General features: G+C 39.7%; 3 protein-coding genes across 3 annotated transcripts; all 3 read left to right on the plus strand.

The window, feature by feature from the left end:
* The first annotated feature begins 4,057 nt into the window (after positions 1-4,057).
* Positions 4,058-7,262, plus strand: LOC117140958. The gene has a single exon (XM_033304179.1). The coding sequence runs from the start codon at positions 4,318-4,320 to the stop codon at positions 5,065-5,067; it is 750 nt and encodes a 249-aa protein (XP_033160070.1). The 5' UTR covers positions 4,058-4,317; the 3' UTR covers positions 5,068-7,262.
* Positions 7,263-11,127: 3,865 nt separating this feature from the next.
* Positions 11,128-11,900, plus strand: LOC117140961 (heat shock protein 27). Its single transcript, XM_033304181.1, has one exon. It carries the CDS (start codon positions 11,246-11,248, stop codon positions 11,708-11,710), a length of 465 nt encoding a protein of 154 aa, XP_033160072.1. The 5' UTR covers positions 11,128-11,245; the 3' UTR covers positions 11,711-11,900.
* A 2,030-nt stretch (positions 11,901-13,930) lies between these two features.
* On the plus strand, positions 13,931-16,123 carry LOC117140956 (signal peptide, CUB and EGF-like domain-containing protein 2). The gene is given in 6 exon segments (XM_033304177.1): positions 13,931-14,173; positions 14,322-14,614; positions 14,681-14,792; positions 14,859-14,984; positions 15,066-15,835; positions 15,901-16,123. Coding segments are annotated over 6 exon segments (1,413 nt in total). The 5' UTR covers positions 13,931-14,103; the 3' UTR covers positions 15,943-16,123.
* Positions 16,124-16,552: the final 429 nt, after the last annotated feature.

Genomic DNA, 16,552 nt, shown 5'->3' on the forward strand with positions numbered 1-16,552 from the left:
AGGGCTTTTCATTAAGTTTTTGGGATCGCCGACTAGCAACTGGTCTGCAGTTAGTTGCTCGAGTTATTTTTTCAGCTTTTGTAATATTTTTGGACATTTTTATTTCGTTAAATTATGGATGAGCCGCTCATTAGCGAATTAGTGCGACTTTTTCGCTTGGCACTTTTTCGCTATGTTTGTTTTGGCCAAATTGAAATTTGGTTTTTCTCTAGGGGGTGGTTTGAATTTGACCCCAAAATTACTATAATTTATTGCTCCGTTTTATCCGCCATCAAGAAGCTTTAATGATGCACTCTGTTTAATTGAACCGAATCGCTTATGGATTTAGATTAAGGTTATCAATCACTTCCTCTGGAACTAGTAAAATCCTTTTTGATACATTGGTAAGATATGATGGCATTCATAGTAACAAATGTTCTAGCTGAGTTAGTAAGCTGATTTCATTACGATGGTTGAATTAGTTTAATAGTAATATTTAAAATTATAGTTTAGCCCTTATTTACATCTCTTTCAAGTTAGTTCAACTCTTTTCTTTGGCTCTTTGGGTTTGCAGTCTCTTTTTCTCGACTCTTCCGAAGTTGGCGTGGGTGCAAGACCCCTCCCTCTGGCATCCAATATTTTTTTGGACAAACGCATTAACTGGTTTTCGCTGTTGTTGTGCGTGCCGTGAAATTTATGTGTAAAAACTTGTAAGACTACAGCAAAGTTAAAACCAAAGCGATTGGATTCGACTGCGGGTGAAGCTTTTGTTGAACTTGACACGATTGTTGCCCATTCAGTTTTTGGTGTGGTTTTTGTTGTTGCTGTTGTTCTTCGCATAAATTATTCGAATGTTGTGCAAAAATGTAAAGCTTTGAATATAAAATAAATGCCAAAATATAATTTGAGCGGGATCGTAGAGTGTTAGTAAATATATATTGCTGTTTAAAAAGTGTGTCAAAAGTCCTTAAAGAGTTATTTAATATTTATTATTTTTTTTTGTTATTATTTGTCTATTATTATCTTAAATCCCTCAACAAGACTCAGTTAAAATAAAATGAAGCCCTTGCCAATTCCTTAACATTTAATGCGACTCTCACACTCTCGACACTCATTTCAATTCCCGTGCCACATTTCTTTTAATTATTTTGTAATGCGATCCACATTTAGCCTACTTTTTCGAGAAGCCTCCGCATTTCCCATCCCCCGTGGAAAGCCCCTATGTGAATTTGCTCTCCATTTGCGTGCAGCATGTGGATATAGTAATTTAAATATTTATTGCATTTTTTTATGCAGGCAACACTTGAGGCACACAAACAACCTCTACGGCCCAAAACTCTTTGCCTTTGTCTGACCTCAAAATTAAATTCAAATCTCGGGCAAATGGCAAGACTTGGCAGAAGGCAGTTTTTCGTCCTTTTCCTCCTTTTTTTTAAAGTATTTTGCTTGTTTATTTTCTCATTGGCAAATTGATTGCACTGGTGTTTGAGAAAATGTTGTGTGTGCAGTGATGGGAAATAAACCATTTATTTATTTCAAAAAATATTTACTATACAAATAGTCTACGAAATAGTACTTAAAGTATTAATCACACAATGTTGCAACTATAAATTAATATGGGAAAAATAAGGTACGATATTTGGCTAGCAATAAAAATGATATTCTCGAACTTTCCTTTCCAAATTATTATTATATGTTTGTGAACAATTTATACTTTTGCCATCACTAGCTATCCGTGCATACATATGTTCAATGGAGTGATATGAAAAACTTCACACGACAATGTAAGGCAAAAAGGAACAATCAGCAAACACGAACTCGATGTAAACACACCCATCTCCTCCTCCATTTCCGGCCGTTGGATTTTCCTTCGTATTGATGGCGTGCCTAGGCAATCGCAATTTATAGATAATTTGATACGAAACGTCAGACAGTCGCTCAGTCGGAAGAGTTGGATTGAAAGTGGCACAAGGACAAGTCGGGTTGGCGGGGTGTTTGGCTACATGGCTATTGGGTGGCTTTCGAAATGCATTTCTAACGAATTTTCATTAGCCACCGAATTGCAAATGAATATTTGAATGCACCCGATGGGTGGTTGGGTTACTGGGGCGTATGCGTATTTCGTTCTCACGTTCCACATACGCCCCGTGCACACCGGAATGCACCAGAACAAAGGGGGCAGCTTAACTGCTGCAGCAGAATGTACGAAAAAATGCAATTAAATGGATTAAGCGAGGAAAAAGGCTAGAGTCAAAAGAGGCCAACGTGAAGAAGGTTCTGCCGGTTATCTAGGCCCTTTCCCCCGCATTCTCCTCGCTTTTCTCTCGTCAGTGTTTGTTTGGCCAACAACAAACCAAAGCCAGTCACAACATTCGAGGCACCTAACAAAAGAGAAAAACGGGCTGCGGAGCACACAAGGATTCAGCCACTCGACCGCTTATCGTCAACTGTCATCGTCTGCCAGTCTCTGAACCCCTGTGCACTGAGCGAAAAAGCTTTTAAAATAATTCAGTGCAACTGTTCTAAACGAACAGCATTAGATATTAAGGACACCAAGTGGTATGACTGTATTTAAAAGAAATCAGTTGTATAGGTGCTTTTAAGAATACTCATATCTCAGAAACAGTTCTGGTATATGCTTAAGCTTTAATCACATATTTTGTTCAGTGCACTACCTCTCTAAGGTACATGGACATCACTCAGTATTGTTGCAAATGTGAGCGACCGATTGATGAGCATGTGACGTTCCGTTCTGGCCCTTGGGCTGTCTGTCTATCTGTCTCTCCGGCCACATGTCCGTCCGACAATCCGTCCGCTTTCCGGCCTGAAAGTGTGTCAAATAAAGTGGTAAAAGATTTATGCCCTGCACCTCCTTTTCCAGCTGGGTCTCTCGTTCATTCTCTCGCTGTCTATTGCTCTCAATAAGTGGCACAAAGGACGAACGACAGGCGCTCACCGCAGGCTTAAGTGTCTCTAACTGCCAGACAGGACACTCAACTGGATATCTGCCCATATATGCATACCCTTTGTGTGTGTGTGTGTGTGTGTGTGCCTTGCTGCACTTTTTCACTGGCTTTTCCCCGCTGCAGGGCTGCTGTTCATGTCCTTTTGGCCCAGGCCAATTTAGAGCTCGAATTTCATGTTTTCCATTTAATCTCTCCATTTCTTTCGGTTGACTGTGCTCATAAATAAAGCAGGAGTTTGTATGAACTCATGATAATTCAGTTCTCTGCTCTACTGAGGGTCTAGTAAAAAAGTTAATTGAGTTGCTAGTTCGTTGCCCAACATAGTGCTATGCACATAGTTATCTTTAGCGGACCTTTATTAGCTAAGATCCAGTTTTTTTCAGAAAACCGTTTAATTCAACACGTTATCCCCATCCATAAGTGAGGATTTAACGAGCAAAAATTGAATTGATTTAACGGCAATTTCCAAACACGCAGCCTTCACAGCTCACAGTTGTGCCAACAAATGAATTATTGCGCACTAAGATTTCGCCACCCACAGATACAGATACACACACACACCCAAATGGGGCTGCAGGGCCGCAGGACATCCCCACCCACTTCTCGATGTCCTTCGCTCGGCAATCCAGGGACGCGCTTGAAAAGGCATGAAAAACGTGAAACCTAAAAAGCGGCAGAGACGTTGGAGGCCAAAATGAAATCATGCAGTTGGCGATGCCCAGAACCACCAACTAATGACAATAAGGCGCGAACTGGGAAAAACCCTCGAGCCGCCCAACCAACCACCCACCGAATATCACGCATACACCGCCTTGCCTCGGGTCGCTAACAAAAATATCACGCATACGCCGCGTTGCAACAGCGAAATCAAAACATAAACCCAAATCCAGTGACTGCATCGGGTTTTCCTCAGCGCGTGACCAAAACAGAGAGAGAGAGCGAGAGTGTGAGTGTGAGAGAGTGTTCGCGAGAGAGAGCGTTGTGAGAAAGGCTTTCTCTCACTCACGAAGGAGTTTCCCCATCATCATCATCATCATCATGACGATGAACATAAATGCGACGTCGTGTGCCAGTTGAAAATTGCATTTTCCTTCAGTTCTGTTTCAGTTTCGAGTCCGTGCAGTCGTGTTGACCGGAGTGAAAAGCGACGTGGAAAATTTGCAAAAAATAAAAAGTTACAAATAACACAAAACAGAGCGAATAGAAATAGAGAAAAGTAAATATAAGCAAACAAGTGCAGTTTTGTTGGGAGAGAAGTGTGTACGGAAAGGGGAGATTAATCCCTCGGACCTAGCATAGATACCTACATTTTTGGTGGTCCCAAAAACACGGTGTGCTGAAAACGCAGAGAAATCCCGAAGTATCAACAACCATGTCGACGTTACCCTTTTTGCTGAGCGTCGCCGACGAGCTAGACAACATACACTCACAGTCCTACATGGATGACTTTGGCCTGGGCTTCCATCCGCACCGCCAGTACTATCGCACACCCACCATCCAGTTGTCCCTGCCCGCCAGCACCGACTGGACGGGATCGGGTCGGGACTGGTCCCAGACAGCGGGCAACAGGCACACTCGCTACCGCAGCTATAAGTTCTACGATGACTCACAGAACAATCTGGAGGAGGAGGAGCCGCCCGTGGAGGATCCTCAACCCATTGAGCAGATGAAGTTGCCACAGCAGTTGGTCCAGCAGACCACCCAGACGATATCGGATCCCCAGCAGCCAACGAGTGCAACTGCCACTGCCGCCACAGCTCGCAAGGGACTGGGCATGGTCAACTCCCACTCGCATGATGTGGGTGTTGGAGGACTGGGCCTGAATCTCAAAGCTGGCGAGGATGAGGACGATGAGAACATCGATCGCACGGTGCGCATGTATAATTTGTCCAAGAAGTGCTGCAAGAACTACTATCGGCATGCCTTAGAGACCGGACCCGGCGCCAGTGGCAAGGTCAAGTGCAGCAATGCGCGCTCCGAGAGCCACAAGTCCAGCTCCAGTTCGGAGGAGAGCCTCCAGAAGATACCCTCGCCCATTGAGTTCCTTACCTGCTTTCTGGTGAAGAAGTCACGCACCCCCAAGGCCAATGTGCCAGTGGGTCAGCCGCTGAAGAAGACATAGAACACGGCCCGGCTGCTGCCAGCAGCGATGTCCACCAGGACCTCCACCATCAGCTCCACGGCCACCAGTGGAGCCGTGACCAATGCAACCACGGACACGGATACGACCACGTCGAAGCGCCGGAGCAACTGCTTCTGAATGTTGGCCGGAGTCGGTGTCGTTTGTGGCCAGGCCTGGAGTTGGCTCCAGCGGTGCGGGGAGCTTCCCAATTCGGAGCCCGCCTCGCTGCCCTCCACGCGTCTGGGCAGGATCGCCTACTAGGCTCATTCGACCGACTCCGATTCGCAGTCAGGGGTATATATATATTTGGCATATGATTTATTACTGGTATAACTTTTGGCTTGATTGAAATTATGGGAATTTATCGAAAAGGAACTTGGAGGGCTAGCGATTTGCACTGGAAATCAACTTTGGTAAAAAACAGGGCACTTTTAAAACCCCATTCGTATAGTAAAATTCTCATAAACTCTTTAAACTTATTGTTTGAAATGGCTTCTTTGAAATGCTTTGTTATAAACATTGTACTGAAATTTTAAAACCCTGTTCATCAGTGATTTTCAGTCCAAAAAATCCCGTAGCCACAACTTGCAAAAAATTACAGGCCAAAAGCAATTTGAAGCTTAAAGCGAACATAATATTACCAATAGAATATAAATAATGATAAACTATTAAACCAACACCGAAACATTTTTGCAAACCAAACACACACAATTTTTAAGAGCCAGATTTATACCAAAATAAGAAGATTCCAGGAATTTGTTAAGCAAACATTTTTTATACAATTTTTTGATACCAAGCAAACGATATAACTTATATATGGATATTATATTAATACTGGGAATGTTTGATTAAATCAAGAAAAGGAAATTCTAGCTCAACCGAAACCTATAAGCACTATCTATTTCATTTTAACGAGAGTAATAATAATTTCAGGGAGAATTTTATAAACCTCTTGCCAGTTTACTAATTAATTTAACAAGGAACATTTTCTTTTACATTTTGACTGACTTAAAGGTACTGGTTGAGCTCGAAACTCCTAGCAATTTTATAAATGCTGTTAGCTGTTTTAAGCCAAATAAATTGCGGGCTAATTTAATGGGTCTTCTGAAACACACACACACACACAAAAACAAGGATACACCAATAGCAATGTTTTATTTTCACGCAGACACAGTAAAGTTTAGTTTTCTCCCATTTTTCCCAGCTAACTGAAAACTGTTGGCGAAAAAAGCGAAAATTTCTGAAAAGCTGGGGGAACTTTTGCACAATGTCGGCAAGTGTTTTGGCTCAAAGGGTGGAATGGGGGCGGCAGTGGGCCCCATAAAGAGTGAAACATGTTTTCAATTTCCTTTTTTCGGGGGACTGTAAACAAGTCAATAGCAAACTACGGCTAAGGACAAACACACAGAAGACCTTGGTCCCAATTTCAAATTAGTGAAAAAAAAGCAAAACAGGAAAAAATGAAACGCAAACAAGATTTTGTAGCAGAATTGTAAACGAAATAAAAACACGTTGGCCGGGCTTGCGTCTAGTTGAAAGCTGGAGTACAGATATAGCAGAATAAATATATATTTATAGTTTTGTAGTCAGATATTCTCTTGCGTGTTCTAAATATATTCTAAATGTTGGAAAATAAAATATTTCAAATGTATTTACAACTAATCAAGAAGATCATTTTATATATATATCTATACTATATGTGTAGTCACACTGTTTGCACTTTTCAGAGTTTAGAAACGAAAAACATATAATACAAGTACGGAAAATATATCTATGTATGTCTCAAAACTCATAGCTTTATCGCAACACAAAATTTGAAGTCGAAACTCAGCATCATATTTCTCAGATAATTGTAATACCTAAGAGCTCCAAGTCGAAACCACATAAAAGCCACAAACAAAAAATGTTAATAAAAATTACCTAGCTGTAGTTTGGAATAACGATTTTTGCCAGTAGCTCTTGCAGAACTTTTATCTAGATGGAAAAACATTTTAACATTGGCCAACTCGGCCACCACTCATCTAACCAATGTAACCGAAGTAATTTAGACGTTCCTCAGAACACGATCATTTGCATGGCAATGGAAAACCTCTCGTAACTACATACTTTATCAACAAAGAAAACACTCAACGCATATCATTCCAATACAATAGATTTCAGCTAAATCATATTCAACTTGAGATTCAATAAATAAATATGCGAAAAAATAAAGTGAAGGAATAGTTTCATTATATAGACATAATAAACTTATATATAAGAGGTTTGAGGTATTTATTATTAGTAAGGTTCTACTAAAACCACTTCTTTTAATTGCGCAGTGAATTTTATATAGCATGGGCTTTCTTCGCCCAATTTCACACAAAAATTAAATACAGTTTTCATTGCCAACAAAGCTTTGCTTTCATTTTGGCCCTGACAGGCGGACATGCAAGGTCATAATGCGTCCTTCACACAACACTTGTCACTTGCATTAATTTTACTGTCTTGCCGCCTTTTTTATTTTGGCCAACTGACACTCAAAACTGTCCGAAGGCATTTACAAATTTTCAAGTGCAAGTAGGCGAGTTTTTGTATTGTAAACGCTGACCTTTGGTGACTCATAAGGTTGGCATAAAGTGTCCTTAGGCCGTGTGTGCATCTCGCCCAAGGATGTGTCGTCATGAAATTCGTCGTGGAATTTCAAATTAACTGCAGTGAGCGCGGTGGGATGAGTCGTGTATACCCTGTAAAAGTTAAATTGTGTGTATATGCCAATCCAGCACTTTCCATTTCGGTGTTTGGCGTTGTTTGGCCAGCACGTCCATTGGGTTCAATAGCACAAAACAAAAATAGAATAATAGACCGGGCCAAGCGTTATTTGTACGCCTTCTGGCTTCTACGTCCGCCTCCTTCGTTCACAGTGCAATCCTTTAGAGTCCTGCCTGCACCGCTATAAATAAGTTCCTCATTCGTATGCAAACAAGTGCAGCGACAGGACGAAAGGGCGAGCCTTCGCCTTCGACGGGCGTGACTTGCGGCATAATGGGCGAGTTTCGAAATGCAGTTGCAGTTCTGGATTTTGTTGAAGGTTGCCTCTGGGTATGATAACTATCTCAAAGAATGTGCAGCTTTATAATATATTGTACAGTCATTAAATACCTATAGTTTCAGTGCATTCTCATTGCAAATCCTGTGGGCCAATTTAACGTGTTATTTTCGGGTAACATTTATTGATTTCCACTTCGTTGGTTAAATGAAAAGTGATATCTATTTATCTCGCTTAAATATGAAAATACAGTTTCTATCTGACTGAACTTATTTGAATATTCAGAATATTCATTTGTAATCTATAAATATTTTCAGTTGTCGAAATGTAATTAGGAGATATTTTCAGGCTACTATTTTTAAAATATATACATTTCGCTTTAGGGTATATGAGGATCGGCTTTTCTGCCCCATTCCTTAGACTTTCTCAGGGATAACTTTTGCCAGTTTTTTGGCTCTGTTGTGGCAACTTTTGTTGTGGCTGCTTTTTGGGGACTTATTCTTCGGGCCTGGAACTTGCGACCTACAACCTACGACCTGCAGTGTTCACTTCGCTTGGCCAATTACGGTTTTAAGTCCTGCTGGCTCCTCGCCGTCGTCCTGTCTTTCTCTCCGACTTGAACTTTTGCTTTCGTTTTGCCCATGCTTTTGTGTTTCCCCCTTGCCACAGATGGCCCCGTCTTCCCCTTGGCAGGCGTCGCATTGCAGTGGCCTCTTGGCCAGGTCGAATGCACCTGCTCCTGCAACTGTTTGTTGCCCTTTTGCGGCTGAATGTTTAGTGTCTCGGGGGCCATTTATAGTTACGCTCGACTTCACCGCGCGGCTACTTCATTTGCCACGTGAGCGATGTACCTTATTGATTTCCGAGACTTAATATGCTTGCCATTTTGCCGACCATTTTTAACTTCAGCTATTACTCATACGCCACGTTCGCCATGACCGTCCTAAGCTTTTGTAGCATACTTGTAGGCTGAATAAGTAATAGGTAATCTTTAAAATATTTAATAATTCATCTTTCTTCTGGGTGTATATGCAGTCATCTGTTTCCTATCGAAGTCAAAGTCTGGCCCATTGCCCATATGTGAAATGACTTAGTTCATTCCCGTGATCTTGCTGAAAACGATTTAAACATTTGTAACCATAATGAGGGAAATCGGGGGAATGACCTCCCTGTGGGAATTAAAATATGGTGAAGGTCGCGGTGGGTGTGTTATGCTAATGATGTTTACGATTATAGAAAGTCACCTCTTAGATAATGCCCCACACACAATCGATGCCAAAGAAAGTTGTGCACAACCCACACCCTCAGGAATTTGATTCTGATTTTCATTCGATTTTGCCATAAAGTCAAGCAAATTAGTAAAGTGCTTTGTTTTGGTCTAATGTATTGTTGTTCCGCCAGCTGCGGCACTTCAATTGGTTTTCAATCGGGAAATTTTCTCTAGACTTACACTGATAATACAAAAAATAGATTAAGCTCCTTTTTAAAAAATAAATCGTCCGTTTTTGTTCGTACGTATTTTAAAGATGTTAAATACTTATTTAGCATATTTGACTATATTTAAAACTAATAAGAAATGGGGGAAAATAATTTATAAGAAAAACTATGATAAATACTTATTATTATTAAGAGAATTCATGCATATAATATTAGAATATATTTCGAACTAGACCAAAAGTATCTATTTGTGTGCCTTCGACTGTCTTGTGATGTGCTGCATCACAAACCCATTGAACTAGTCCGATGGCAAATGACTTAATGTACAAATACATGCTTAAATGCCATCTAAATTGCGAAACTGCGAAGCTTGTTATAATTATTATAAAACACACACAAAATCTATTGCCAGAACAGCAAAAACAACACCGACGGCTGGAACAACAAATTACAGCGACATATGGGGTGGGCCAATCCCAATCCGATGATTGTGTTACGTTACGGGCACGGGTTTTATAAAGAGGGGCGGGCAGGTCAGGCCCATAAATGTTCCATAGATGTCGCATCCATCGACTAATCTGCTCGGCAAAAATCGTCAAAAATTTTCACAAATTGCCCTTTTGTCATGACAAACTCAATCCCCCTTTTATGTTGCCGTATCTATAGATTGTGTATCTGTAATCCGCGTATCTCTGTTCATTTGTATCTTGTACAACATTTAAAGCCGTATTTGGTCAAAAAGTGAAAAGAATCACTTCCGTCAAAGAAATGTGTTTGGTTTTTATTTGGGCTTGCTTTGATTTTGTTTTTTAATTTGCAACCGGAAGCGGAGAGTAATTAATTTCAAAATACGAATGCTGCGAAAATTTGTTGGCATGCTTCCACCGTTTTTAAGGCGTTGCCGATATGGGAGAATGATTTGTTAAATGAAAGAGAAAAACATAAACAAATAAGGAAGGACTCATGCAAACATCTGCGTCAAGAGAAAGTAAAATATGTATTTGTGGGTTGGATAAAAAACGAAAGATTTTCAGCTTATAAAGATTTTTAGTTAAAATACACTGAATAATTAAATGCAGGTAGTGAGATGTTTCAAGGTGGTTAGCAGTACCTTTGGATAACCGCTGAAAATACATCCCCTCTACGGAAACAAGTCTGCAAATCAACCCACCCAGCATAAGATCTCGAAGCGCCTCAAGGAAATAACATGCAAAGACATTTTTCGACCCACAGCCCCATTTCCTTATATACAAGCGTCAATGCAAAGATAAACAATCGAAAACATCGCCCAGTTTTAACGCCACTGTAACTGCAATTGGTACACTGCGAAAAAAACTTTGAATTATGCTTAGAGCATTTATAAAAAATTGTATAAGTTAAATTTCATAATCACGAAACGATTCAGATGTAATAAGTATATTTTAGATGCTGCAGCTTGCCGTATTTATTGAATTCCTAACAAGGAAGCCGCTTTTTTAACAGTGTGCCTACTACGTCACAACTGTCATTGGCTATTGACTAGAATCTGTGTTGAGCCGAGCTGATCCCACGGGGCGAAGCTTATGGCTATATAAGCGTCGACTACTATCGTTTCCAAGTTTAATTTGCTCAGAGCAGAAAACGCGAGTGGACGTCTATCAGAAAACGCGATAAGTGGAAAGTAAATACGAACTAGCGTTGCTGTTGGTCCTGTCCTAAGGAATAAACTATCACAAAATGACTCTGGTGCCGGCTACAAACAACACGGATTGGGATTACTGGGATTACCGTCGTCGTCTGTGGCGCGATTGGGATTTGAACGACTGGGACTTGCCGTACTGGAAGCGATCACTATCTCGCGTTGGATCCGCACCCGATCTAAGTCGGGTGATTGTCGGAAAGGATGGTTTCGAGGCCAATGTGGATGTGCACCTGTTCAAGCCCTACGAGATTAGCGTAAAGACCTCAGGAGACACTGTCGTCGTGGAGGCCAAGCATGAGAAGCGACGGGATGGGGACACTTTCGTGGGTCGCCACATCGTCAAGCGGTTCGTCCTGCCGCGAGGATACTATCCCAACGATGTGCGATCGGAACTGTCGTCCGATGGCATACTCACCGTCAAGTGTCCGCCGTATTTGACCAACGAGCGGAGTGTGTACGTCCGCCAAGTGGGTCCATCGTATCTAAGCATCAAGAACTAATCCCAGTCTATAGCATCGCAACTCCGTGTTTTGTTCTTAGTTACTTTCTGTTGGAGCTAAAATTAAGACAAAAGTAATGCACATATTTCTAAGACTAGAATTGGACTCTTTTTGTAATTAACAAAGCAACGTTTGTTTAGTTAAATAAAATAAAAGTTTAATTTATTAATAATGAATTCAGACGACCTTATTTGGCAGTGGTTTCATTCCTTTTCCCAACCGCCAGCGGATGTGTTCAACTCGACTCGAAGCTTTAAAACAATGGCCAAGAAAATGTCAACCTAAATTGACTCATGTCGTACGAAAGAGAAAAAGTCATTGTCTGACCAAACAAAAGTATCCGCTCGAATATAGTCTGTATCTTCCGAGTATTTTTACCCAGACTATCTTTCATATGGGTAAACACTACGCCCTCGAGCGATTTCCGTAATTTGCCAACTAAGGCTAACTTCAAATGTACATGGTCCAATAAACGACAACAGCTTTGAGCCAAAACCTACGCGGAAAAGTTACACACGTGCACCACATGGAAGTAGCCAGAAAATAGAGCTGGAAAAATTAATCTAGTTTAAATTGACCATACAAAGTAACGAGAGTCACACGCCCACAATATTTGTAAAAAAGAGTGGGCGATTGTCAAACTTGTATTCTGGAGGACAGAGCGTTAAAGAAGTGTATTTTTTAAAGAATTATTTTCTAAATATAGATATTGCTGAGCAAGGAGAAATTCGAAAGTATCATCAAGGTAAATATATTGAGATATATTGAGGCATTAAATCAACTTGAATAGCAGCAGTTCCCCGGAAAAATCAGTTTAAAAAGAGAAGAGAAGGCATCGTTTTTTGGCAAGGGTGATCTTTATACAACAAATAATTGCTTGACAACAAAAAACTTTTCTCTGATCTCTTTCTTTTCCTTGTCATAAAGTCTCTTATGCCGAAATCAGAACCCAGCCACTAGGCAGGCACATAGCCACGTAGCACATAAGAATTCTTTTTCATATGTATGCACATAAGCATAAGCAAGAAGCACTCTCGCGCAGATCAAGTAAACAACCCACTAACCCAGTACATCTAAAATTTTTTCACACCAACTGTTTCAGTCTTAAGCTGATATTCAATCAATAAAAACGCAAAGCGGATTCATTCTGAGTTTTTATTTATTTCGGCGTTGATCTTAGTTCAAATACGGATCGATTATTCGACTCAAAACAAAAACTATTTTACTATATGAATATTCGGTCTATTATGAAAATCAAAAAAAAAAAGAAATTTTGGAACGACATGAAATTTTTACCTACATTTAATGAATTTATTTGGGTCTTTATCTAAAAAACCGTCAAAACAAAAGATAGTGTTATCAACGCTCTGAGTAAACGTTTATTAGCAGAAATATTAGTAAAACACTAAGACTTGCAAAAAAGTATTTACTCATTTATTTAATTTCTAAATAAACACCAACACGAGAAAACAAAGTCACGTCAATCTGCGACCCAATAAAGTGGCCAATTATGTGTAACCTCTAAATGTTTTCAGTTTATCAGCGAAATCGATTTGTCACTCAAAATGCAATTCATCAATGAAAAATTCGGACAAAGGGAATTGGGTTTCCTATCCGAGAAGTGGGGATCGGGCGGCATAAACGTAGATAGTTACGTATATATATATATATACGTATATGTATAGAATAACATGTTTGCTCGGTTAACCAAATAAGTCGAAGAGTAACACACCTACGCTGGATTTCTATTGTATTTAATTTCGTTTAATTAAAATCCATTTACAATATGGCGAGCAGTTGCAGCGGCGCATTTGATTTCGATTGCGAGTTTAATTGATGTAATGTCAGCTTGTATAGTTGAATAACATAATTTAACTCTTGAGTTTAATTATCATTAGAAAGTGCTGTATACCCTACTGATAATGGGTACCGAACGAGTATATTTGGCTTGGCTCGGCTATCGCTCTATGAAAACACCTGATAAATGATCAGTCGTCGGATTTGCCTGTGACCGAAACGTTATTCGTCGTTGTTAATATTAACAATTTTACGGTTTTCAAAAAATAATTATATTGACATTGTTTACATCAAACATACATTAAAAGTGTTGAACATGGTAACTGCACAGTTAATTGACTTTAAAAAAAGTAAAAATACGTGTTCATAGGTAGGCAACTAAAATTAGATACAATTATTAACATCTGTTACTCATAATAATTCCGAGTATGATTGCGATTATTTTTTCATTAATTAAGCGTGTACTTTTAGGCAGACACTTAAATGCAAGTTGGTGACAAGCCCCCAATGGAGACACTTGATTAAACAAAACGTTTACGTTAGGCTTATGTTTTTTAAGTGATCTAATAATTTACATGTTTATATAACGATTGTAAATGGGCCAAGACAGAATGGCATCGTCAGTGATTGTTTTATACGCACTTATGTGTATCGGATTCTCCACAGGTAAGTTGTGAATCTATTATAACATAAATTTATTTGTTTAAATTTACTGAAAAACCATTAATGGTGTGAAAAACATATTAGGCTAAGTGGGCAGTCTATTATATACTTCATTTTAATTTCATTGATATTTAATGAATTGATTTTACAGCTTCGTTAAGTGATATTCCCGAAATCACCCCCGCAATAGATAACAATTCACCTTTTCAATATGACAATACCTGCTCGAGTCCTCCGCGGATTAAAAATGGTAAGGCGTCCGTCGAACGTCGCCGAAGTGGCGAACATATATTTCTTGTGACCTATTATTCCTGCAAGGACAACTACAAACTCAAACGTGCCGAAGAAAATGCACTCTATTGCTCAAATGGTATCTGGTTTGGTTGGAAACCCAATTGCACAAAGATTCGTAAAGGAAAAACGCGTCCGAAGAAGCAAAACAAAGTACTGACTTTTTGGAAACTGATCTGTTGATCATAAGATATATTTATAAATCTTTCTTTATTGTAGAGATGTGGGATTAATAATGGCGGTTGTGCTCATCTATGCAACAGATCAACTCATAAATGCGAATGCTATGAGGGTTATACCCTGAATACCACCGATCTCACAAGCTGTAATGGTAGGTACATACATCTTTTTAATAAATGTATCTTAAAGATACACTTATCTGTATCTTCTGTTTCAGATATCGACGAGTGTAAGGAATCGAATGGCGGCTGCTCTCAAGTTTGCTTCAACTTTCCTGGTGATTTCATATGCACCTGTAATAGTGGTTTTATAATAGACGAGAGTGATGAAAAAACTTGCTTGGGTAAGTTTTAAAAACTTTACATTGAAATTTATGAACAAAATATTAATAAGCTGTAAAGTAATTTTACTTATCCCCTTCTAGACATTGATGAGTGCGCCGATCCCAAACTTTCTTGGGACTGTACGGCTGGCTGCGAGAACCTAAATGGAACATACAAATGCCTTCCGTCACTGGTGGGCAGAGTTGAGCACACCGACGGCGAAGGTTTCTCCCCGGGTGAAATAGTGTGCAGGTCCGGATTTAAGCTGTCCGCCGATGGCAGTGAGTGTCAGGATATTAACGAATGCGATTTGGAGGATATAGATTCAGTTTCTGGGCGAGAGACTTACCCTTTCTGTGAGCACAAGTGTGAGAATACAATAGGTTCATATATTTGCCATTGCCCCGAAGGATATCATCTACTCGATGATCGTCATAGTTGTATTTAGGATGGCTCCGAATTACCGCCATCGAAAGACCCGCCAGTCAGAGAGGAAACACCAAGGACAACCCAAGCACCCAATATACCTTCAAACGATATATGCCCTCTGTTTAAGAGTTCAGCCAACGGAAAGGCTTAGTATCTCCAAAATGGCTTAAACTACACTGGTTGCAATATTACCTGCAACGCGGGTTATATTCTGCAGGGTTCACAATTCGCGAGTTGTGGACACACCGGTCTTTCGTCCAGTCCAGAAGCCAAGTGCGTGGGTAAGTACAAATCAATGAATACAATCGAAGTTAAAGCTATAGGATTTTGAAAGACTCATTATGTATTTGGTAATGCCTCCTTTTTCTAGAATCCCTCGCATGGAGCTGTCCAGTTTTGAAGATGGCAGGGCGATGTGCCACAATATGAGTTTCAGCAATAAGTAAGTCTGAATAATCTAACTATAACACATACTCGTATGTTACCTATACGCATTTGATTTTTTAGGTGAAACAGGACGAGGGCTGCGTGAAGATCGTCCACCCTTAACCGCATTATTCCACTAAGCCGTTCATTAATTTTAACTTATAAAACGTCGCTCTCATATATCTTCACTACTGCACTGAAGCATGCCATTATTTTATACTGACTATCAGTCTTAACGAATCTCGGTGTATCTTGACCAAACAAATCCTAACCGACCTGCAATATAACTTTGTACTCCTGCCGATCAATATGTGTTTATTAGTTTCTTTACATTGGTGTGTAAAAATCAATGAAGATGTAAAATGTTTGACATGTAGAACAGATTTATAATATTATCCGCTGTAGACAAAAGTTGTAAGCTGCGGTACAGAAAAATTTCGGCTTTCAGATACAACAAAATTTAAATGATGGTGCTTGCTTGTTATTCGGATGTTTTAGCATCTTCATCCTAGATCAGTCTCATTTTGTTTTTCTTTTGCAGTGGATTTCTACACAACAGTGGATCTACATACCCACGTTACCCACGTTGTCTTCAAAAATTACCTTATTATTTTGCCTACTTTTGGGACGACTTTTTATGATTGAGAAAAAACACATCTACAAATAGAAATAAGTATATTGGAACATTTTATGTCGGAAGTGAATACATGGTATAAATATGGTTAATTGCTTC

Source organism: Drosophila mauritiana, chromosome 3L, assembly GCF_004382145.1.
Source record: "Drosophila mauritiana strain mau12 chromosome 3L, ASM438214v1, whole genome shotgun sequence".
In the NCBI taxonomy this organism is placed as follows: domain Eukaryota; kingdom Metazoa; phylum Arthropoda; class Insecta; order Diptera; family Drosophilidae; genus Drosophila; species Drosophila mauritiana.